General features: G+C 44.4%; 1 protein-coding gene across 2 annotated transcripts in view; it reads right to left on the minus strand.

Moving 5' to 3' along the window:
- NEIL1 (nei like DNA glycosylase 1) overlaps positions 1–26,030 on the minus strand; it is a 165,263-nt gene that overhangs the window by 114,278 nt on the left and 24,955 nt on the right. For both annotated transcript variants that reach the window (XM_086959312.1, XM_086959313.1), the window contains exons 2-4: positions 7,527–8,011; positions 1,201–1,320; positions 743–806 (exon numbers count right to left, since the gene is read on the minus strand). In XM_086959312.1, the coding sequence (XP_086815438.1) occupies positions 743–806; positions 1,201–1,320; positions 7,527–8,002 (660 nt within the window). In that variant the 5' untranslated portion in view covers positions 8,003–8,011. The remainder of the gene's footprint in view (positions 1–742; positions 807–1,200; positions 1,321–7,526; positions 8,012–26,030) is intronic.

Here is a 26,030-nt window from a genome sequence, read left to right on the forward strand (position 1 = left end):
GCTAATGACTATCTTGTCCTTGACACCGTAGCTACCCCTTGAGCCTTCTGGTTGGGTTAGTCTACGCTGTAGGGTATTTACCCCCACCAACTAGGGACTCTTTGTGTTCTTTGCATACATGACAAATGAAAAGCAATGGCAAGAACAGGGATGACTTGAAGCCCACAGACTGATTACAGCAGGTCTCAAAGAGACAGCGCATGTGCGGTCTAGCTCAACCTAAAAAGGGTAACTGTAAACTTATAAAGAATTAGACATGTACCTGTTGATACCAGTCATACTTCAGAGCTTGCTCCCCCAGACTTAAAACTGCCTTTGATTATTAAAAGACTCTACACCCTAAGTGAACCACAATAAACATCTTTCACATCCCAAATACGAAAAAGAACACTATTCAAAGCAAACATAAGTGGAATTTCTTCATATAAGATAATGAAAATCAACCATTGCAATACAAAATGAATGAGTAATGAACTGGGCAACGCTCACGTAAGTTATTCTTTAATGGATCATTTTTGTGATCCTAGCCTAGGAGAAGGTGCTCGACACCTCCTCCTTCAAGGATATCTGAAAGAGAACCATAGCTTCATCTGAACCAAACAACAGATTAGGTAAAACACCTATTACCTAGGATGGCTGCAGATCTCCACCAATAATCCCTCCAGCAGCAGGCAGATGATGGTCATCCCACACTTCATCCTTCTATGAGCAATATTTGATAATATTCCCCAGCTGCACTCACCTGCTCAGGAATCCCTAGTGAGTCGAGTACTGTCCGAGCCTTAACAAAGGGTGGAACTTTCAATCTACAAAGAAATAATATGCAGATTATTAATATGTCCTTAATAAATACCTGTTCCTGAAACAAAATCACCACCTTTGTGCAAGTCCTCACCCACTTAGAACGAACATGCTCAAGAAACCCCATTGTTAAGCAGTCCCTTGACCTAGTAACCCATATGTTTTCTAAAATCCGACCAGCATACATCTCGAAAACCATTTAGAAGCATAAGGTTTGATAAACCTGATATACTGTCCCATAACTGCTAATGGTGGAAATGAAGACATAGAAAATCACCTTAGCATCAGCTGCCATGCCTATTTTTAAAGGTATATTTACTCACATATTAATGTAAAGCTGTGCTCAAAACACACATGACAGATAATACAGTGTGTTGCTAAGCTCAATACATTGCACACCTGTACAGGATCTCTGCACGTAGGTAGTTTCCAATGCCGTTGAAATACTTTTGGTTAAGTAGGACTTCACAGATGGGTTTCTCAAACGCCTTGTCCTGAAGGTTCTTCAATACGTTCTCCCTGGAGCGTAGCATGAGGGAAATTAAAAGTAAAGATTTGAAATAGGCAGGCTTGTTGATTTTCAAAGCTTGAGTCTGCAGAACATCTTTTCATAGATACCACCATCAAATTCAAGCAGCTTACAAGAGAATGAATTTGTCATTTAATGCGGAGAGAGGAGGTCAGCTTCAGAAACTGGCTTTCTTTCCTGATCCAGGATGCAAAAAATCCCCAGGTCAGGTTGCAGTCTTGCTCACCCTTTCAGCTCCATAACCAGCATTAACACACAGTATGATTGGTGATCCAGTGCACGAAGGCAAAGCAACCAAAATATCAAACAAGTGGGTTACCTGAATTCACCAGTCCCACTACTTTAGAACACATCAAGAAGAGCACTAAAGTAAACATGAAAAACAAATCTTTATTTACAAATGATCTAGCACACACCTTGCTGATTTGTGGATGAATGGTTTACTGACCTCAACAAGGGAAGTGGCCACATCTGGAATATATTTATGAGCATTGTAAGGTCTTATCAACAGTGTCAAGACTAATTACAAGTCCATTCAGGCAACTAATAAAAACCGGTTACACATCTCCCACTTTGACAAATGAAACTGTATATTTGTTTGAGAGTCTGGAATGTAACACCCTTCTCACTCATCTTATTCAATAAAACTGAAGAGTTCACCAATCATCTACTGTGTTCCATTTATATAGATGTCCCCCTATCAAGAGTAAACCCCGACACTCCTGCAGGCACACGGATACGGTCTACAGCCCTCTTAAAAACACTCCATACTGTCTCCCGTTAAGGACATGCTACACACAACCGTATGCTCCATCATGGGCCTGAAGAAATATAACCACATCACCAACACACCATTACATGGCCAATGGCACGACCTGCCAGCAAGCACATATTTAAAGCCAGCTGCATGGTCTACAAAGCCATCATGACCAGTACTCCGCCTACCTTGCACAACAGGCCTTTATCACTCACGACTGCTCCACCCTTGTTTGGATTTAGGAAATAACTGAAGACACAACTCTTTAAAGAACTCTACATCACAACAAAGTAGCAGTCCCCTTCTACTCTCAGAAACGGATACCCGCCCAATCACTCATTTAGCATATTTTTGCCTTAAGACTATTTTTTGGCTAGGTACAATACTGCATATATTTGTGGTCCCGGGTCGGTGGTCCTTGGAATTGAAAGCAAAGGATTTGCTATGGAGTTTGAAGCTGTTTTTAGATGAGAGTGTTTACTGGTTGAGAAAACAAGGCCTAAATGTAATAATAAGGGTGGTTCATAATGTTGTCTTTTAAAGTGAGGTCTCTGCCCCCCAACTTCTCCTTTCCTTAAATATGGACATAAAAGTAATTTCAAGAAGATATTTTCTTGCCTATTTCCACTGGCAATAGAAAGGGCTCGGTGGAGGGGGCATTCATAACAAGAGGAGTTCGAAGAACAAGGATTCGTAGTTCATTAACCTTGGCTTCAGGTCTGTGCAGTTACACTAGCTGTCATAATCTGTCCAAATTTATGAGATTACACATTTTTTAGCCAATTCAGGTGTCGAAGTGTGTGAAGGCTATTCAGATAGGATTCTCAGACTCATACAACTCCAAATCAAAGAATCAAGTCTTTCATACAAATTTAATCAATTTACATAACTAAGACAGTAGTGACAACCATAAGAAGTCCAAAAATTGGAAGGTGGTATCTGCCACTAAATTTAAACAAGCATTTGCAATGCAATAGGTCTCGCATTAGGAAAGTTTGAGCTATTGGTATTGTAAATGACAATTTTTTTATTTATGTTTTGTTTTTGAAAATAGCGAAATTAATAGCTTTGTCATTTACAATGCCAATAGTTAGAACGTTCGTAAATGTGACACCTATAGCATTTGTAATGCAATATGTGTTGTATTTACGTGACTTACATGTATTGATATTACAAATAACAATGGCTTTTAATTTTTTTTAATAATCAATACTTAAATAAAAGTTATTGTAATTTATAATGGCAATCGCTTAAACTTTTGTACATAACTTTTGTGAAAATTATGTTCAGTGTATTTTACTGTGACGAAAATCCAAGAACAGAAGTGAAATATTAACATCTTTTTGTTAAATTTGTAATAAAGCTTGGAACAATGAGAGAACATATTTGAACCAGTTGTTGTTGTTGTTGAATGGTTGCACAGATTGATGCTGTGGTGGCGCTGAGTGATGTTGTGATGGCGAACAAGTGATGCTGTGGCGTTCAGTGATGCTGTGGTAGCGCATAGTGATGTTCTGGTGCCCCTGAGCGATGCTGTCGTGGTGCTAAGTGATGCTGTATTCTATGCTATGTTTTATTTTGCTATCCTATGTTTTGTTTTGTTATGTATGCTATGTTTTGCTATCCTATGTTTTGCTTTGTTATGCTATGCTATGCTGTGTTTTGTTCTGCTATGCTTTGTTCTGCTATGTTTTGCTATGCTATGCTTTGTTTTGGTATGCTTTGTTGTGTTTTATTATGCTATGTTTTGTTGTGCTATGCTTTGTTGTGTTTGGTATGCTATGCTATGTTTTGCTATAATATTATATGTTTTGTTTTGCTATGCTATGTTGTGTTGTGTTTTGTTAAGCTATGCTATGTTTTGTTGTGTTTTGCTATGTTTTGTTACGCTGTGCTGTTGTGTTTTGTTATGCTATGTTTTGTTATGTTATGCTATATTTTGTTATGATATGCTATGTTTTGTTTTGCTATCATTTGCTTTGTTTTGTTATGCTATGCTGTGTTTATTTTTGCTATTTTATGCTTTGTTTTGTTATGCTATGCTGTGTTTAGTTTTGCTATCCTATGCTTTGTTATGCTATGCTATGTTTTGTTATGCTATGTTTTGTTGTGATTTGCTATGCTATACTTTGTTATGCTATGCTATGTTATGCTATGTTTTGTTATGTTATGTTAAGCTATGTTTTGGTATGATATGCTATGTTTTGTTTTGCTATCCTTTACTTTGTTTTCTTATGCTATGCTGTGTTTAGTTTTGCTATCCTATGCTTTGTTTTGTAATGCTATGCTATGTTTTGTTATGCTATGCTATGTTTTGTTGTGTTTTATTATGCTTTGCTATGTTTTGCTATACTATGTTTTGTTATGCTGTTTTGTTATGCTATGCTATGCTTTGTTATGCTATGTTTTGTTATGCTATGCTTAGCTTTGTTTTATTATGCTATTCTATGCTGTGTTTTGTTATGCTATGCTTTTTTGCTATGCTTTGCTATGCTATGTTTTGTTATGCATGCTATGTTGTGTTATGCATGCTATGTTGTGTTATGCATGCTATGTTGTGTTATGCATGCTATGTTGTGTTGTGTTTTGTTATGCTATGCTATGCTTTGCTGTTTTGTGATGCTATGCTTTGTTTTGTTATGCTATTTTATGCTATGTTTTGTTCTGCTATGTTTTGTTGCGTTTTGTTATGCTATGCTATGTTTTGTTATACTATGCTGTTTTGTTTTGCTCTGCTTTGTTATGTTATGCTTTGTTTTGTTATGCTATGTTTTGTTATGCTATGCTATGTTTTGTTATGCTATGCTATGTTTTGTTATGCTATGCTATGCTTTGTTGTGTTTTGCTACGGTATGTTTTATTATGCTATGTTTTGTTTTGCTAACCTATGCTATGTTTTACTATGCTGTGTTGTGCTATCCTATGCTGTTTTCTGTTATGCTATGCTATGGTGTGTTTTGTTATGCTATGCTATATTTTGTTATGCTATACTATGTTTTGTTATGCCATGCTGGTGAGGGTGTGTGAAGGTGGGGGGTCTGAGGGTGAGAGGGTTGTGAGGGTGAGGGTGTGAGGGTCAGTGATGGTGTGTGAGGGTGAGGGGTGTGAGGGTGTGTGAGTGAGGATGTGTGAGGTGAGGGTGTGAGTGAGGATGTGTGAGGATGAGAGGGTGTGAGGGGGTTGAGGGTGAGGGGGTGTGAGGGTGAGAGGGGTGAGAGGGTTGTGAGGGGGTGTGAGGGTGTGAGGATGTGTGAGGGGGTGTGAGGGTGAGGGGGTGTGAGGGTGAGGGGTGAGGGTCTGTAATGCCGTGCTGGTGAGGGTGTGTGAAGGTGGGGGGTCTGAGGGTGTCTGAGGGTGAGAGGGTTGTGAGGGTGAGGGTGTGAGGGTCAGTGATGGTGTGTGAGGGTGAGGGGTGTGAGGGTGTGTGAGTGAGGATGTGTGAGGTGAGGGTGTGAGTGAGGATGTGTGAGGATGAGAGGGTGTGAGGGGGTTGAGGGTGAGGGGGTGTGAGGGTGAGAGGGTTGTGAGGGGGTGTGAGGGTGTGAGGATGTGTGAGGGGGTGTGAGGGTGAGGGGGTGTGAGGGTGAGGGGTGAGGGTCTGTGAGGATGTGAGGGTGTGTGAGGGTGAGGGTGTGTGAGGGTGAGGGGGGTGAGGGTATGTGAGGTTGTGAGGGTGTGTGAGGGTGAGGGGGTGTGAGGGTGAGGGTGAGGGGGGGTGAGTGTGAGGGAGTGTGAGGGAGTGTGAGGGGGTGTGAGGGTGTGTGAAGGTGAGGGGGGTGTGAGGGTGAAGGGGTGTGAGGGTGTGGTGGTGGGAGGGTGGGGGGTGAGAGGGTGAGGGGTGTGAGGGTGTGGGGTTGTGAGGGTGAGGGTTTGAGGGGGTGAGGGTGACGTGGTTGAGAGGGACGTGGTTGAGAGTGACGGGGTGAGGGTGGGTGAGGGTGTGTGAGGGTGAGGGTGTGTGAGGGTGGGTGAGGGGTGTGAGGGTGTGTGAGGGTGAGAGGGTGAGCGAGGGTGAGGGTGAGGGGGTGTGAGGGTGAGGGGGTGTGAGGGTGAGGGGGTGTGAGGGTGAGGGTGTGTGGGGGTGTGAGGGTGAGGGGGTTGAGGGTGAGGGGTGGGTGAGGGTGTAAGGGTGAGAGTGAGAGGGTGTGTGAGAGTGTTTGAGAGTGAGGGTGTGTTAGAGTGAGGGTGTGTGAGAGTGATGGTGTGTGAGGGTGTGTGGGTCAGAGGGTTGTGAGGGTGTGGGGTGAGGGTGAGTGAGGGTGTTTAAGGGTAAGGGGGGTGAGGGTGTGTGAGGGTGAGTGAGGGTGAGGGTGTGAGGGTGAGGGTGGGTGAGGGTGAGTGAGGGTGGGTGAGGGTGAGTGAGGGTGGGTGAGGGTGGGTGAGGGGTGAGAGTGAGGGGGTGAGAGTGTGAGGGTGTGTGAGGGTGTGAGGGTGTGTGAGGGTGAGTGATGGTGGGTGAGCAGGGTGAGGGGGTGTGAGGGTGAGGTTGTGAGGCTGAGGCGGTGTGAGTGTGAGGGTGCATGAGGGTGGGTGAAGTTGTGAGGGTGAGTGAGAGTGTGTCAGGGTGTGTCAGGGTGAGAGGGTATGAGGGTGTGTGATGGTGAGGAGGTGTGAGGGTGTGTGAGGGTGAGGAGGTGTGAGGGTCCGAAGTAAATGGTGGCAGGGCAGACATTATAAGACAGAGAGAAACACAAATGTTAAGATAACAGTGCTCGAAGGGGTTGTGAGAAGGTGGAAATGGGATTAAAGGAGAAAGGATGAAAAGTTAAGTAGGAAAGAGGCCAGAAAGGAGACACAAAGGAGTGGAGTGTGTGGAGGAAATAGGGAAAAGCAGAAAAGAATGAAGATGGATCCGAGAGGGTGCAAGTAGGGTTACATGCGGGAGAAGGAAGACTCGTTTGGAGAGTGTGATGAAGCTCTCGGCATTGCTGTGGCGGGGTGGGGGTGCGCATTCCTTTGAAGTCTGATGCGGGGGCGGGGGAGTGGATCCCTTTGAAGTCTGATGCAGAGGCTTGTGGTGTGCTTTGTGCACGCGCCTGGGTTACATGAACTGTACCCAATCTGCAGCAGTTTGGGTAGACTTTTGAAAGCCTTACTGTAATCTCGACACAAACAAACATTGCTAAAGCAATGCTGTAGGTCGAGACCTAAAAAACATATATTGCAAAAGGCAATAAACAATTCAGAAGTAGCAGGTGAAAATATATTTTCATGGTAATAAAAGCAAAGGCATTTGATAGCTTCCCTGCACAAGCAAAACAGCAAACAAAGTTAAAACAGCTTCAGACAGATGTAAAGGAGTAGTAATGAGTATGCAAGCCAAAAACTGGGCACCTTTTAGGGTCGATGTGCTAAAAAGAGGCAGATATATTGGTTAACTGAATTGGCGTCCCAAACCTTACGTCTTGTAAATCTTTCTTCTGCAAAAGAACTACATACCTGAATTGCTCATACTCCAGCATTATGCAAGGGCCCCGGTCTGGCTGCCATGTCCCATTCACTTCCCAGCTTCCAAAGCGCCGGGTGTCTACAAAGCACAGTGCCCGGCGTTGTGGATCTGCAGTGTAGAAGCGCAGATGGGCATGCTTGGGAACCTCATCTTCTGGAGTAAATCTGAAGGTGCCGGACATCCCAAAGCGAAAGACTATGTCCATGGGTTCTTCCTCTTCAGTGGTCGCCAGGCCTTGCTTTGCATGTCCTTTCTTGGGGCTTTTCTCCTCCCACTTGATGGATGTCAGGCTTAGCTTCACTTCTTTGCCACGGGCTGTAGCTGTAATCCGGTAGCCTTGGCTGGAAAAGGGCACCTCAGGGTTCTTGCTCACCTCAGATTTCTCCACTTGTCCCGAGAAGACCACCCCTTCACACACGGAATTAACATAGCGTGCAGCTATGTGCAGCTCTGGACCTTCTGGCATCTCAAAACCCTACAGATACAATGATAGCAGTTTGAAAAAGGCAATGGTGAACAGAAGTCCGAATTAGCTCCAATTGAGAATTTTACCATCCAAATCTGCGATGAAATCATTGCAAAAAAGTACAGCCTCTGAGCCTAACCCTCTGAATCTGCACTAAACTCTGCATACAATCTGCCTCTACTCCCTAGAACCTGCCCCCCCCCGTTTTCAGAACCTGCCACCAAGAATGTGCTTCCGCATGGGCCCGGCTATAAACTGCTACAACCAACTCCCCCTCCGAATGTAGAATCCCCATCTTTCTTTGGCCTTTTTCCCAGATTATATGCTGCTTCCCTTATCCGTTTGCCTTTTATCTCACAACATACATTGCTTCAGTACTATTTGTCCCTCCTTTGTGCAATGTCCATTCTTTCAACTTTGACAAGTATAGGTTGCCAGTAAGAGGTCTGCGACCTGCTGATTTCCAACATAAGCCATCGTATGATAGCATTTCACATCATAACAAAGGTCCACATGTACTAAACATTTCAATGGTTGCAAACGCTCCCATTCAACGTTTGCAGCCATTAAAATGCTTTTTCTTATTTACTAATCCAATTTTAAGGTTCAAAAAGTTTTTCGACACCTAAAATGTCTTTCTGAATAGATACTGATTTAGTATCTAGAAGTGGCATGTGGGTATGTGTCCCTTCCAAATACCGAATCAGTATCTAATGGATCAGTTTTTGTGACCGAAATCTGGTTGCAAAACATTGATATTTTACAAACACCTCAAATGAGGCGGACAACCGATTTGCAAAAGAGGGAACACGTTTAAGAGGAGGCAGTGGTCCCTGGGACCTCTTAAAATAATATTTTTAAATATAGTCCTGTTTCCTCTACGGAAAACAGGTTGCATTTTTTAAAAAGTTTGGTTTAATATAAGACAATCACTGACTTGGTGATCTGCCGATCCCAGCAGGACGCCAGACTCCTTACTTAAACTGCCCCCTAGGTCTTACATGACTGCTCATTTAAAGGCCCTTCACAGGCCCCCAGTCAAAAAGAGGGAACAATTTAAGGCCATGGTTTTAATGCACAAGGCCTTGCATGGTTCGGGAGCAGGCTAACTCAGAGAAAGGATTCATGACTACATTCAGGCACGCGCTCTGCATTCTTCTTCTGCACATTTGGCGAAAGTCCCTCCGATCCACCAACTTAGAACTGGCGGCAAAAACAAAATGAGCCCAGAGATAAAAGCAAGTGTTACAGCAGAAATAAAGCGTTTAGTTGAAACAAGTATTTTACAAGAAATAATAAGCAGTCCATGTAATTCGCCTATAATTGGCATAAAGAAACCGAGTGGCAAGTATAGGGTCGTACAAGACCTCCGCAAAATTAATAAGATTGTTGTTCAATGCTGTCCAGTTGTACCAAATCCTGCGGTAATTCAGTATCAGATATCGTGGGAAGCTGGATGGTTCTCCGTAATCGATTTGTGTCACGCATTTTTCACGATTCCATTGCACCCAGACAGTAAATTTCTTTTTTCTTTTGAATTCGACAGTCATGTGTACGTCTGGAACCGATGTTCCTCAGGGGTATACAGAGAGTCCATCAATTTTTAATCAGATTTTGAAAAAGTGCCTTCAGTGTTTGGTGCTGCCTGGACAGTCAGTCCTGGTTCAGTATATAGACGACCTATTGGTGGCGTCTAAAACTCGAAATGACTGTGTGTTGATACTATTGCTTTACTGAATGATTTAGGTGAAGGAGGACATAAAGTGTCACCTGAAAAGTTACAGTTTTGCACCACATCAGTGAAATATCTGGGGCACCAGATAGAAAGAGGGGTCAGAAGGGTTACGTCAGAAAGGATCAGAATAATCAAAAATATGACTCTACCTCAAACTCAAAAGGAGATCAGAATGTTTCTCGGAGTGGTAGGATACTGCAGGCAATGGATTGTGGGATTTGCAGTCCTAGCAAAACCATTGATACAAATGACAAAGAAAAGAGCAAAATACCCGGTGGAATGGGATGATGAAAGCATGACTGCTTTTTTGAAATTACGAGAATGTCTGTGTACAGCTCCAGCATTAGGGATGCCTGACTAGTCAAAAGATTTTGCACTATTCTGTGACACACCAGATAATTGTGTACTTTCAGTCTTGACCCATACTCACGGTCTGATGAGACGTCCTGTGGCATATTTTTCTTCCACACTAGACCCAGTGGCATCTGCATTGCCCGGATGCCTAAAAGCAGTAGCTGCAACCTGCATGAGCCTTGAGCAAAGTGAGTCCATTATAATGGGACATCCAGTAACAGTGTATGTTCCACACGCAGTTATGATTATGTTAACAAGGACCAAGACTCAGTATCTCACTCCTAGTCGGCTGACTAAGTATGCGCAAATCCTTGTAGGTGCAGGAAATGTAACCATTGCTAGGTGTAATATTCTTACACTTTGCAGAAGTAAAGGGAGAAGTCGAATATGATTGTATCGACTTGACTGAATACAGCACAAAACCACATCCTGACATAAGAGAAGAGCCATTAATTGATTCTGAATATGAGCTATTTGTAGATGATTCATGTATGAGACATGAGGAAGGAGGTTTGAGTGCTGCCTATGCAGTGTGCACGTTGGGGAGGTCCAATTGAAGCATCCTATTTACCTGGAGTCAAGTCTGTACAAGTAGCAGAATTGATTGCATTGACAAAAGCCTGCAAATTTGGGAAAAATTGGAAAGTAACCATATACACTGATAGTCAGTATGGTTACGGGGTTGTGCATGACTATGGCCAATTATGGATGCAAAGGGAGTTTCTGACTTCTTCAGGTACTCCAATTAAAAATGGTCATTATGTAAAAGATTAGCTTGATGCAATCCAATTGCCAAAAGAAGTGGCTGTGGTCAAGTGTGTTGCTCACAAATCTGGAAATGACAAAGTGACAGCTGGTAATCAATATGCTGACCAGTAAGCCCAACATTGCGCCAAATTCAGAATGGCTGTAAACAAGAAAATTGGAGTAGGTGGGCTGCCAACTTATGTTGCTTGAAGGTGTGAGAACCTGGGAAGAAACTTGCAAAATGAAGCAGAACCAAAAGAAAAGGAAGAGTGGAGAAAGATAGGTGTCAGAGAAGGGTTGATGATGGTGTCATTGTTTACCTTGATGGAAGGCCTGTGTTACCAGACTGTTTTCTCTCCTATGGCTAGGATGTTCCACGGAGATTCTCATTTGGGGAGAGATGCCATGATACGTCTGTTCAGACAGTCGTGGTACATTGCGAAATTCAGGAACATAGCAGAAGCATTTTGCCATAGATGTTTAATTTGTCAACAATTGAATCCTGGAAAGAAAACGTTAGTGCTACCAGGAAAGATTCGGAAGGCAGAGGGTCCCTTCATACAATTTCAAATTGATTTAATTCAGTTACCCCCTTGTCGAGGACTAAAATACATTCTTGTCATTGTCTGCCTATTTTCAAAATGGGTGGAAGCTTACCCCACATATAGGAATGATAACATCACTGTAGCCAAACTCCTACTCAGAGAACTCATACCACGTTTCGGTTTTCCAGTAACGACTGAATCAGACAGAGGCTGCCATTTTAATAATGAAATAATTGGCCTAATCTGTGAAGCATTCAATGTTAAACAAAAGCTACACCGTGCATACCGCCCAGAGGCTTCTGGAATGGTAGAACAACTGAATGGCACAATCAAGTCAAGATTGGGAAAGATGTATGAATCTACCCGATTAGAGTTGCCAGATGCTTTACATGTTGTTCTGATGGGACTCCGAAGTACTCCGGACCGGAACACAGGCTTGAGTCCTCATGAAATACTAATGGGAAGAGCATTGAGGCAAGCATGGGTGCCAGGACACAAGCTGATAAATATATCTGATGATTTAGTACTGAGTACTGCAAAGAACTGGCTGATTAAGTGCGTTTATCGCTCACCAGGTTGGGGAAGACGCTGTCGCCAGACAAGCAACTCCAGCACATGACCTGAACCCAGGTGACTGGGTAATGCTAAAGAAACATACTCGAAAATCTTGTCTTGCACCGAGGTGGGGAAGACCACGACAAGTGATTTTGGTTACCACCACAGCTGTAAAGCACGAAGGAGTTCCACACTGGATCCATGCCAGTCACACAAAAAGAGTGACTGAACCTGATGAAACTGAAGCTGAAGGTTGGACAGCTGAGGGGTCTCAAGATATCGATCCTGAAGTATCTGAAGAGGAACAACCCAGCACCAGTCAAGATGATTGGATTCCAGTAGTTGAGATACCTGCAGAATACGTGAGAACCAGAAGTCAGCCTTATCTAGACAGTCAGAGTGATAGTGAGGACGAGATAAGTTTAGAAGAACGTACTCAGATTACAGAAATCCAAGCCAGTAGTAATACTGAGGAGGAACAGATAAGGAAAGATCAGAATACTCAGACAAATGACACTCCATCAAGAACTCTTGAGTCTGAGGAGGGACAGATAGGTAATAGGACGAGAGCTCATGGAAGAAGAAAATCAAGGGTTCGAAGAGCTTGAGTAGGACCAGATAGGTGTAGAAAAAAGTGTTCAGGGAGAAGAAGGCGAATCAAATCAAAGTCAAATTCAGCAAACACCTGAACAAGGAAGGATTAGTAACCAGGTAGAAGAAACAGAAATAAGACCTGGACCTAGTCAGATAGAGAGGGATACAGAAGACAACATTGAAATAGATGGCCACAACTGAATGAAAACAAAAGAGCACTGGAAGAAGGCCGGAGCACTGTGCCAGCAAAAAGACTCAGAAAAGGAGACAAGTGGCCTAGGTTTGTAAAAAGGCTGAAATTTCGTCTAAAGACAATAAATGAAGAACCAGAACAAGTAAAGGAAATAAGTCAAACGGAACAATCTACAGTACAACCAAGAAGGAGAAGTCCACGTTTAAAGAGACTAAATAATACATTCAGAGGCCCTGAATGGACTTAGATCGTTCTTGAAGATTTCGATAACTTAGAAATAAGTGACGAAAGTGATGACGAATTGATTGCTGATCAGACTGACGGAGAAGTGAGACCCACTTGAAAATTTCACAGGTTAAACGAAAAGACTGTGTAAAAGATACAAACATGCTGTAGAATATGCATATGTAGTATAGCGATAATACTCATAGTATGGTTAGGACTGGCAATAGCTATTCCCTATGTAATGAGTAGAGACATGAAGAATAATACTAATGAGCTACAAACGATAGATACACCTAGAAAACTAGATACACAAGAGAAAGCACTTAGCATTAAACAACAGAAGGTAGATTTAGAAGCATCAAATGAGGAAGGACTACATTATACTGGAATTAAAAATAGAACTCACTTAAATGTATTTGCAAACCTATTAGTACACTATGTATAAGCTATGGAAATAGAAGATTGCTATGTTTGTATGAAGTTACCTACTTCGGTAGCCGAAGGTGTGACTTACCATCGTTTACCACTAAGAAATGGTATTTCATGTAGTATTTTAGCTAGTTTATTCTATAAGAAAGGACATTTGCAGTATTATTATTCTAATTCAGATGTGATATTTTCTGAACTTCCTATACGTAGTAACCTGAATCCTGTACATACTAAAAGTGATGTAACATATTATGTGGGAGAATACTTTCTAACTATAGGTACAATAGATCTAGCTGAAGCACACAAGAATAATTTAACATGCTTATTACGAGAAAAAGAGAAAATATTTTTGAATATGGTTGAGAAAAGGAGATAGAATTTCCAAAGAATTATAAGGTAATTGGGGGTTGGGGTTTCAAAGACGGTATTGAACCTGTGTTTCCTGGAATTTATTTTATATGCGGAAACAAAGCTTATTACAAATTGCCAGATCATTGGTATGGGAGCTGTTATTTTGGAATAGTATTCCCAAAGATATATCATGTAAACAAAATCACTGGACACAATAAAGAAACTAATGGATTAATGCATAGCAAAAGAGCTAGTTTTGGAGAAATAACAGGTGATATATTTAGTGCATTGATACCTACAGTGGGAGTGGCTCTAAATACACAAAGAATTTGCAAATTGTCAACAGTAGTGGATCGGTTATCAACTGATACTGCTGGAGGGTTCTTAATGGTCAATACCGAATTGGCTGCGATCAGATCAATGGTTTTACAAAGTCGACTTGCTCTTGATACATTATTAGCAAAAGAGGGCGGAGTCTGTATAATGTTGAAAGCGCAACATTGTTGCACATATATACCTGACAAAAGTGTTGAAATTAAAGGGTATGTAAGAAATATTACATATTTGGAAAAAGAGCTCAAACCACTGGAGGTTGATAGTGCATGGTAGAGACTTACTGATGCTCTCTCCTCTATCGGTAGCTGTCTTTCTAATGTAGGAAAAAGTTTTGTAGGTAGAATACTGATGCCAATGGTGGGAATAGTCCTACTGTTTTAGGGATAATAATTTGTTGCAAATGTCGAAAGCACAAAAAGACATATACAGTAAATAAGAGAGGGGAAAAAGAGAAATATTGATGAACCTGAATTAGAAGAGTTGAATGGAAATATATACAAGAAAGTGAAAAACGTTCACACAAACAATGAAAAGACATAAAATAGAAAGTTTGAAGAAATTGAGTTGGGTGAAATGTGAAAAGTTGGCATCTGTTTCATTAATTGGTAATAATATAAAATATCATCAAAGAGGGGATTGATGGAGCAAGGATTTGCACGTAATGCAACTTGCTTGTATTCAGTCCTCTCGACATAACGTTAATGCGCCAACCAACTTGTTTGTTTTATTAATATTGCATTTTATAAAACATTGGGTATCTAGTAGAAGCTTGCATATGTGCTTTTACTAATGATAATCCGCTTGCAATAAAATGGGCGCTGCTACGCGGGATTTCTTACTGCGCATGCGTCTGTCACACTCACGTGACATGATGTACTCTTTGGTTTGGAGGGAATCTTTTGCTTCTGCGCAATAAAACTAAGATGGCTGCTTTGTGTTACAGCATGCATGAAGCTTGCACTGCTGCTTTTGCTAAGCTGTTTGTTCTGCCTAATTTCTAATGCAATAGTTAAAATTAAGTAATGGGAATAGAGTAGAAATAAGTGGTATACAGTACATTCATTTATTCTGTATTCTAAAACTGTTTATTTCTATTTTTTCATGTAACGTAATGTTGGGCCTGGGAGATGCTATTACTCCATCTTGAAAACCCACATCGCGCATGTCTAACTCTAAAGAGAACTGAAGTCATCCAACCTTGAAGCAAAGCCAAGCTACCGCGCACTAGAAGATGCGCAAGGGAAAACGCACTTTTTCAACCCAAACGGAAGAAAACTTGTTAATATGTCATAACAATGTATTTGTTAATAGAACATTCATTGTCGGGTGGAATAAAACATACGTGGGAAAATAAATTGGTGGGCGGGAACGCAAACATTAATATTCATTCAAAAAGTCTCATTTTGGTATGGTGTGATGACCTCTACTCATTCTTTTGTCCAATCAAAATTTGGGATCCTTACACTTGCAACATTGTTGGGGGGCGGGGGGGGGGTTACACTGACCTGGAAAATAGTATAACTAGGGTAGGCTTAGTTAGTTTATTTGTCCGACTTGTCCGAATAGCTGACCTGTCACTGACCCAACACACTCAATAGGTGATCAGGAGAGGGAGTAACGCAGGTGTTGCAACTTAACTGCGGGTGCTGGTCTTAGCCCTTGGTGGTCCTGTCCTGATCCAATTTGGCTTTACCTGTCCTGATTCTGATCTGCGCCTGCTTGCCTTTATGGTGCCTGCATTTTCGGGGTTCTGTCCTTTAAACTGACCCGTGCCAGGGTTAGTTCTTCACATCATTCTAGGTAAATATTCCATGTGGGTATGTCACTGTTTCCTTCTCTTTTCCCACCCTCTTGTCAAATGCGTAAAGACTGCTTTATAAAAACCCTGCATATTTTCATTCTAATTGTTATTTTCCTAATTGAGAATTTTCTATTGTTGAATGCCTGGATTATGACATTTTAAAGATTTTAGATAAAGAGTTTAAACCTTTCCTGAGTTGTGGTTATTTTATGAGTGCAAATGTTATTATTCTACCTATTATTCGTACTCCTTTGATCCCTTAGGACTGTTGGTACCGATGACGAGGATTGGTTAGTCAATGGTATAGGTCCTAATGACATTTATAAATCACTGATTAGAGTAAGTGCACAGGTTACCTGATTTAATCTCTTCATATATTGTTTATGGGCCCAAGTGAGTATGGTAATCTGAGTCAGGTGACCTGCGCGCTCTATCAAGGTTTTGCACCAAGCTTGAGTTTAATCTGATTATAACCTTTTAAGAAACCTAAAGTGTCATTGAACAAACCCTCAAACTTCTTTACAAACTTGTTGTCAACATTCTCAATCGACTGCACTTGCACAGGGGTTTACCATTGGGATTGAGGATAATACCCAAACGTGCTTGATGAGTCCAACTCAGCAAATTGTCTCTTTTCCTGCCACATAAATGTTAGCATCCGTAAATCTTCCATTGCATTCTACACAGCTCATGAAATATCATAACATTTTAATGGGAGTTCCACCATAGCCTGTAGGTCTTACATCAGATTTTAATCATTTAACCTTACTTGAAAAATTCTTCCTAAACTCCTCCGGATATAAAAGTGAGGTGAGAGCATGAGTCAAATTTCATTTTAACTTTTACATCCCCCAACTTCACCCACTCAGAAGGATGTTCTACCCCACACTCATTCACTTGAAAAGAGACCTTTCTCACTTAATTCCTGCTGTCAGTTTTGCTACGAAAACAACAGTTCTTTGTGAAATGACCCCTTTCCCCACAAGAGTTACAAACTACCTTAAGAGCAGGACACTCTCTTGCATTCGCTTTGTGCCCAAATTTACCACAGCGATAACAGGTTCCCTAAAATATCATTATGTTTCTTTTTTCATAATTTGTACTTGCAGTCCTATTTTGTACCGCCCTAACTTTGTTGCTGGCAGTGTCGGATTTTTGCACTGCCTGACTTACAACCTCTTCCACTTTCTCTGGTTGACTAGATGATTTTCCCACCTTTCTCAACTCACTTAGACATTTGAGCATATGTTCCACACGTTCACCAATAATCATCACCTTGTCTAAAGGCGGCTCATCTTTTAACCAAAGCTCTTCCCTTATCTTATCACTGCTACACCTTAAAATTCTCTCTTCCACAAGCTCCCCAAATTTGCAACTGGAAACTAACTTTCGTAGAGCAGTCACAAATTCCTCCACAGTTTCTTCTTTTCCTTGTATGGCTGAGATACCCGCCACCCCCTCTCAACACAATCCCCAAAAGGAGGGAAACCGGAAACAGTTCTTGAAGTTTTTGGAAGTGGGAGGGAGTGACCCTCCCGGCCGTATTTATTAAAACAAAAATTAAAACATTAAACGTTTCATGTTATGTACAATTTCATTATCACATTGCGAAGTTTGGCTAACCTTAACATATTCTCTAATACAGAGGTTCTCCTAGCCGAACTAGCATCCTACAATACATTCTCTAGAAATACTGAAATTGTACATCCTAACGTTTAAGGGCCAACGGCAAGGTCATAACCGGTGTCAAGATCCCTAACCAGACTTACCCCTCCCACTTGGGAGGGGCGACAGCACAGAGGCTTACCTCAAGTGCAACTACTAACAATTTCCCTTGACTTGACGGGGGCACTTAAGACTCGACGCCATTTAAAGGTCGTTCGAAGACTCGTGTGAGGTATCTAGAAGGTATCGTGGACCTCCCCCCCACCCCACACAACTTACAGCATCTGCCGTCGCAGATGACACTGGCCCCGGGAAATTCACCAGGAGGGGGCTGTAACCCCTCCTACAAAGGAAGGGGCCTTGACCGCCTTTCCTTTACTTCCGGCGACCCATCCTTAGACGGGACCGCCTCCCCATTGAGGGGCCAATGGCCACCTCTCCTGAGCGCTCCCATCCGTGTTGGGTGACGCCCACTCATAGGGATCTTCTAATTAGTGCTCACCGATCATGACCTTACCGCCTACCAAAAATAAATACGACAATTCTACTCAAACCTATGAAAACATTGGTCGCTACGACCGAAAGAGCATGCTTAAAGATGCAACACTATATCAAATCATTTTAATCGAAAAACATACACCATTCTTTATTATGATCAACACCAAACTGATACCATCACAACCTGTAAACGAAACGGAAAACATACTTATAAATTCACTTTATTATAAAACAACTGGCTGTCCTCAGGGGCTGGTGGGTGGGTCAAAATTGGCTCTTCGTTCTGTCCCGAGCTCACGTGTAGCGAGGAGGTGCAGCTTCGGAGCACAAGAACAAGAGGACGTCTTCTGGTCTTGCGTCCCTTTTTATCCGTCTTCAGGGCGGGCGTAAACCCGCCCCTGCCTGCCCCGAGGGCGTGGCTGGCTACGTCGGTGTCTAGGCCAGCCCACTCTAGGGCGGGAAAAAGCGCGCCCCGGCTACGCCGCTTCGGGCATACCAGCCGAGACGCGCCTCCCGCCCAAAAATGGCTTCCCGGGGGGATCGAGGTACTCCGCCATACGTTCGGGGGGACCGAGTGGTCGCCCCTTTCCATATGGCTGAGATACCCGCCACCCCCTCTCAACACAATCCCCAAAAGGAGGGAAACCGGAAACAGTTCTTGAAGTTTTTGGAAGTGGGAGGGAGTGACCCTCCCGGCCGTATTTATTAAAACAAAAATTAAAACATTAAACGTTTCATGTTATGTACAATTTCATTATCACATTGCGAAGTTTGGCTAACCTTAACATATTCTCTAATACAGAGGTTCTCCTAGCCGAACTAGCATCCTACAATACATTCTCTAGAAATACTGAAATTGTACATCCTAACGTTTAAGGGCCAACGGCAAGGTCATAACCGGTGTCAAGATCCCTAACCAGACTTACCCCTCCCACTTGGGAGGGGCGACAGCACAGAGGCTTACCTCAAGTGCAACTACTAACAATTTCCCTTGACTTGACGGGGGCACTTAAGACTCGACGCCATTTAAAGGTCGTTCGAAGACTCGTGTGAGGTATCTAGAAGGTATCGTGGACCTCCCCCCCACCCCACACAACTTACAGCATCTGCCGTCGCAGATGACACTGGCCCCGGGAAATTCACCAGGAGGGGGCTGTAACCCCTCCTACAAAGGAAGGGGCCTTGACCGCCTTTCCTTTACTTCCGGCAACCCATCCTTAGACGGGACCGCCTCCCCATTGAGGGGCCAATGGCCACCTCTCCCGAGCGCTCCCATCCGTGTTGGGTGACGCCCACTCATAGGGATCTTCTAATTAGTGCTCACCGATCATGACCTTACCGCCACAGGTCCGGATAGTTGACCGGCTATCCGGACCCCCCACAAAACTCCTACCTAAAGGTCATGTTTCAATGTTTTTAACCAAGCCAAGAAGTCTCCTATGAGTAACTCATTTCCCACCCTCGACAAATGCACACCATCCCCCAAATACATACTGTCATCGTTAATACAACTATGCGAGATCGAATGCAATGTCTTGGAACGAAACAACCTACTCACTTTGTTATTAAGTTTTCTAACAGAATGATTCAAAGCAGGGATCGAGATAGCCCCCCGCCACACTTTTCGTGGGATCATATGAGACCACGCAATTATGCACCCCGGAACTTTCCTCGCTAACCAACTTACCGTGGAAAGCATTGCCTCTAGGAGAAGTCGTCTACCGGTGGTGACCAAATCATTGCCCCCTAAATGTACTATGACTATAGACGGCGGTGACCTCGTCCGCCCTAACAAACCCTCAAAGAATGCTTGAAACTGGTCAATACAGAGACCGCCCCTTCCGTAGAAGGACACTCTGTACCCGTATTCCCCAGGTACGTGAATCATGTCACCTGCTTTGAATACGTCTGCGGCACGTCTCACGTATGAGTGGCCCACGACCCACACCTCCTGTCTCACAGCCGGTGACGTCTGACCGCTGGCCTGGTGTTGGGTCGACTGCATAGTTCGCCTCGCCTCGTAGGCTTGCGCAACTGAAAACCAAACAAAAGACAAGAAGCGTGAGTACATTATTACGGCTTCACAACATGTGCAATCGCACATATCTCTTATAACAATTGGAGGACCACCGCCCCACTCGTTTCACTTGTTCAACATTAAGACCCCTGGCTGTAGCTTCAGTGGCAGCCCCAATTCGAAAGGAATGGGTCCCAAATTCGCCCGGGTCCAAGCCCGCTGCGGTAATAGACATTGCAAGCACCCGCTGAAACTGAAATTTCGTCAGTGGGGTGGCGTCTGCGTGTCTCAACAATGTCCCCCCCCATGATGCCACCCTTCGTGCTAGATAATCCTCTAAACACCGTACCGGACACATGGAGGAACCGGGGATCCTGTGAATGATCGTGCAGTCTCCCATCCCATCCTGGTCGGTCTTAGACCTGGCAAAGGAGACAATCATCGTTTCACCCCGTATCTGAACGTGTTCCCGGCACAAACCCCCCACCACATCCTGTTTGTTCCTTGCAACCAGCTCACTTATCCTCATTGCCCCGTGAAATGCCAGCGTAAATGCAGCCCGGAACAAACACGTCTCGAAAGGAGACGAGCATGTGGTAGGGAGTGTGGCCAGCAACTGGGACAACCTATCCAGACCTATCGGTCGTCTCTCATCTACTCTGCGACCCTCCAGGCGTTGCCACCCACGCAGCGCCTTCTGTACTGCAAAAGACGCTGTCGGGTCCTGGATGCTATGGGTCCTGGCTACAAAGGAAATGGCGGCACGATGCCTTTGGGCCGTAGCCACAGACTTCCCAGCCCTACGTAAGGACATCAGAAAATGTACTACCCACTCTTCCTGACCCCAAAGTCCCCCTCTCTCAGTCCCCAAAAAGGCTAAATAGGCCCGAAACGCCCCTTCATATGCCTTCCTCGTCCTGGGTGCTAGACTCTCTCCCACGAGGTGACGAAGTTCGGGGCACCGAGAGACCAGAGAGCTTCGGGGAAGGGTGCCGGCTCTGGGTCCGCTGAGGGAAGGAAACCCGAGAAAGCCTGCATGTGAAAACGAGATAGTGCGTCAGCAGCCTGATTCATCACCCCTGGGACATGTTTTGCCCTGAATATCACGTTCAGTTGCATACACAGTAAGACAATTTCTTTGAGCAGCCTCAAAATTAGTTTACAACGGGCTGCCTGACTATTGATGCATTCTACAACGGTCATATTGTCAGACCAAAACACGACAGAATGATCTTTGAACCCTTCGGGCCAGGTTCTCAGGGCCACCAGAATGGGAAACAGTTCAAGGAAAGCAATATTACTCGTCAGCCCCCCCTCATGCCACCAAGGGGGCCACCTTTGTGCCGACCATTTTGTGCCGAAGATGGCGCCAAAACCTATGCTTCCTGCTGAATCTGTCCATAGACCAAGCTCCTCAGAGGACACGGCTGGCTTGTTCCAGACGACTCGGCCATTGAAGTCCGCCAAAAATGCTAACCAAATACGCATGTCCTGGCGGACCTCAGCCGATAACCTCGTGCGATGATGACCCTCCTTCAGGCCGACCATCGCTTGGGCAATTGAACGGGAAAAAGGGCGGGCCATTGGGATCACCCTCAAGGCAAAGTTCAACTTCCCCACCAATTGTTGCAACTGATGCAGTGTAACCTTAGATGCATTTAAACATACTTGCAGGGCTGCCCTGAATTTCGACACCTTGCTAGCTGGTAGACGGAAACAGCCCTCACTAGAGTCCAACTCGATCCCCAAAAACTCGAGGCAAGTCGTGGGACCCACAGTTTTACCTGGTGCCAATGGCACGCCAAATTGACCCATCAACACACAGAATTCAGCCAAGGCCTGGGCACATTCGGGATTTCCGGCGGGTCCAAGAAACAGAAAGTCATCAAGGTAATGCATCACATTTCGAAAACCCGTTTTCATCGTGAACACCCATTGTAAAAAACTGCTGAACTTTTCAAAATATGCACATGATATAGAGCATCCCATTGGCATACATCTATCCATATACTATGATCCCTGAAACATGAATCCCAGAAGACGCTGGTCATCTGGGTGTACCGGGAGCAACCGGAACGCTGACTCGATATCCGATTTTGCCATCAACGTCCCGGGCCCCAGGCGATTCAAAATGGCTACTGCCTCATCAAATGATGCGTACCGCACCGAACATACCTCTGGATCAATTGCATCGTTCACCGAAATACCCCGTGGGGCTGACAGATTGTGGATTAATCGAAACTCACCTGGGTCTTTCTTGGGGACCACCCCTAACGGAGAACAAACAAAATCCGGTACCGGGGGTACAACAAACGGCCCGGCGACCCTTCCCTTGCTAACCTCTTTCTGGATCTTACCCTGCACTACAGATGTATGCTGGAAGACGGAAAGTTGATTTCTGCACGTCCCGGTACCCTGAAAGTCCCCCACCGGGATGCGGAAACCATATGAAAAACCGTTCCGCAGCACCCCAGCGGAAGCACGATCTGGGTACTCGTTGAGCCAAGGAGTCATCGCCAAAGTATCAATCGGGGTCGGTAAAGGTGCCCCTCGGCCTATATTAGGCTTGTTTGGCGCCTCCCTTCCCCCCATTCTCACTCGTTTTGGCTCTACACAAGGACTCAGGATGGGACGACCCGCAATTGCTGCATTCGTGTTTGAATTTACACGATCCCGGAGGCCTGGTACATTTTCCCTTGTTGAAATTGAAGCAGAAACCCCTTTTTCCCGTGTTGCCGGCAGGTCTCGGGTAATCGTCGGTGCTCGTACCTGACCGAAAGGGCGTCCCCACATTTTGGCGGGAGTAATCAACAACATTGCTCCCTACTAACGGCATTTTCAACATTCCTGACTCTTTCATTTTGTCCCATGTCACAGAATCGTAACAATCCCAAGTTAAACCTTTGTTATGTTCCTTTTCTTTCCTAAACAAGTTGTCATAACAGAACCAATGGTTACCCTGATACGCTGTCGAGTAACCCATAATTCGTGACTGATAAATGGGAAACTCAGGAAGCAACTCGGGCCTACGTTCCCCCAAAATCGATGTAAAAATACCCCACGCATTGCCCCAGTTGCCAATATTCTCATTTACCTTAAAGGCGGCCATTTTTGCGCGCCAAACACTCGGATGCATTAGGTCCTTCTGACTCTTAACATGTTCGACCTCATAATGATCAACAAGCAAGGAGAAAATATTCACATATTCCCCCGCCCAAATCTTTTCCTTTATTGCTAAAGGCACATGTTGCCCCAATCTCTCTCTACGAGAGGGTGCTGACTCATCCCTTGCGATCGGCAATGGCCGCTTACCTGAACTAGACGCTGCTTCTGCCGCTTGCGGCTTGTCTATCCCCGCCACCGGCGCGGTCACCTTAGCTGCATCTCTCTTCTCCCGCAGCCCTTTTATCAGCGCCTGTGCCTCGGCAGCCGTGGCGCCCTCACTACTATCCCCCAACCATGCTGCTAGCTGTGCTGCCAGCTCGGGGGGCATATCCTCATTGGGTGTCGGAGTGACGACAACGGGGATAGGATTCCCCTCCATCGGTACTGGGGTCGGCGCCTCGAGCGGGGCAGAAGGAACCGGGACGTCTCCACCGGCTGGAACCCTTCTCGGCCTCTTAGGTCTCCCTCCAGCCGGTGCAGGGCCCGAACCCTCCTCCCCGTCTCGCTCCGCCAGCCGTTTCTTTATGTCGGACATCTCTCTAAAAAGGGCCTGCACCATCTGATCGGTCGTCATTCTCTTTGCGCCTTTCTTGGGCATCTCTCCGACGAAGTATCTAGAAGACAAAGAAAAAGATCAAAACGCTCAAAATTGGCTCTTCGTTCTGTCCCGAGCTCACGTGTAGCGAGGAGGTGCAGCTTCGGAGCACAAGAACAAGAGGACGTCTTCTGGTCTTGCGTCCCTTTTTATCCGTCTTCAGGGCGGGCGTAAACCCGCCCCTGCCTGCCCCGAGGGCGTGGCTGGCTACGTCGGTGTCTAGGCCAGCCCACTCTAGGGCGGGAAAAAGCGCGCCCCGGCTACGCCGCTTCGGGCATACCAGCCGAGACGCGCCTCCCGCCCAAAAATGGCTTCCCGGGGGGATCGAGGTACTCCGCCATACGTTCGGGGGGACCGAGTGGTCGCCCCTTTCCATTCTCTCAAATCAAAGTAATATCGCTCCATGATGGTGCTTACTTTGGGCAGATAATGTAAATCTAATTGTTTGATGCAAATCTCATATTCATTCAACCCCCTTTGGATCGCAGGGCTCAACTGTGGCAAATTCTCTTACAACTCTTTCCCCTCACCACCTAGACAGTGAAGTAATAATGCTTGTTTCCTCTCCGCACTCAAATTAGTCCCACAAACTCTTGCGTAGTTTTTGAATATTTTCCTCCATTTCGCCTGGGGTTCCCCAGGATTCGACAGTAAAAAAGAGGGTGCAGTTGTATTTTGCATTTTACACTTACAAATGTTTTTTTCCAAAAACTAAATGAGAGAGAAAAGATAAAAAAAAATATTAAATATATGTCAGAGAAAAAAACACATTTAAAACACCAAAATTGTTACAATTTACTGATTATCTTTTTTTTATGCTAAGGGGTTGAGTGCGCTACTAGGGTGTAGGCGCATCCCTGTGGTGGGCACACTTGTGTGGTTCTGTGTGTGAGAAACAACATGGTAGATTCCAAATAAAGTTCAATTGGAGTTCCAAATATTTGAAGTTTAAAGGTTTATTTGATACTTTTCATTTCTTTATTTATTTATTTTCAAAGTTTTATATGAAGTGTGTTTCATATTTCCTTCATATGAATCGTCAGACAATCAATTTTGTCAACATCAAAAGATTGAGAAGGCTCCAATGCATTTCGGACTGAAAGTCCTTTCTCAAAGAGCACTGCAACAAAGAATACACAAAAGATGCAAATCAATAAAGATACTAAAACAACAGCGTAACGAATGTTACATTAGTGTGTTGGTGAGTCGACCTCATGCACCCTCGGGAAAGAATGAAATAAAGTGAGAAAACTCCACTAGTGTTCAAAGAGTGATCGGGGTATAGTCAAGGTGAGCGCAGAAAAAGAGGCTGGCGGTGATGAGTAAAGATGAAAATTCGGGGAAAGTTGGGGCCGATGATAGAAGTGAACGGTGGCATGCCGTAGGAACGAGGGAGAGTAGAACGAATAGAAGGCTCTAAGCGGGGTGTGCAAGGATAGTACAAACTGCTCGATCAAGGACGAGGCTTACGTAATCATCTTCAATGTTCAGTGAAGTGCTAAAAAGAAAAAGAATGGCGGGCATTCGTTAGCCGGAAAACGGGTGAGGGAAGGGGAACTGTCCGAACGGTGAGGTTAGGCGGGGACTTACTTGATCTGACGGTAAGACGGGTGTTCGAGAATCGGGTTCCGGATACAGGAACTCCGCGGAGTGAATGCGGAGTTTTAGGAGAAGGTGGGAAGGTGGTAAAAATGAAGGAAGGACTGCTGGAGAGAAGTGGAAAGGCGCGGCCATCTTAGAAAGGGGAGAAAGACAGGGTGGAACAGAGTGAAGCAAAACTCTTCTGCAGTTTCCACCAAAATTCCTTAAAAAGACACTTGCCTTACAGCCAGTTGTTAAGAGTAACCTGCATCGTCTCTGACACCAGAACTAATCAAATCAAATCCATGGCATCAAGATTCCAACGTAGAGGTTACCCAGATGAAATTCTCAAGGAGGCTATCAACCGAACTTCTGTCACCTCCCGGTCAGAAGCTCTACGGAGCATTCCCAAAACAGACAATCAGAGAATGGTACTTGTCTCAAGATACTCCACTTCGAGTAAAAGTTACAAGAACATTATCACTGGTGCATTCTATCATCAGAACCAGATTTCGGGGACCTCTTTAAGGATCCCCCAATTTTTGCCTATACTCGGCCTATGAACTTCAAAGAAATCTTATCTAAAACCACAACCATCACCGCATCAGTTCAACACACCGGTACCCGTCCTTGCCACCATTG

This window comes from Lissotriton vulgaris, chromosome 2_2, assembly GCF_964263255.1.
Source record: "Lissotriton vulgaris chromosome 2_2, aLisVul1.2, whole genome shotgun sequence".
Taxonomy (NCBI): domain Eukaryota; kingdom Metazoa; phylum Chordata; class Amphibia; order Caudata; family Salamandridae; genus Lissotriton; species Lissotriton vulgaris.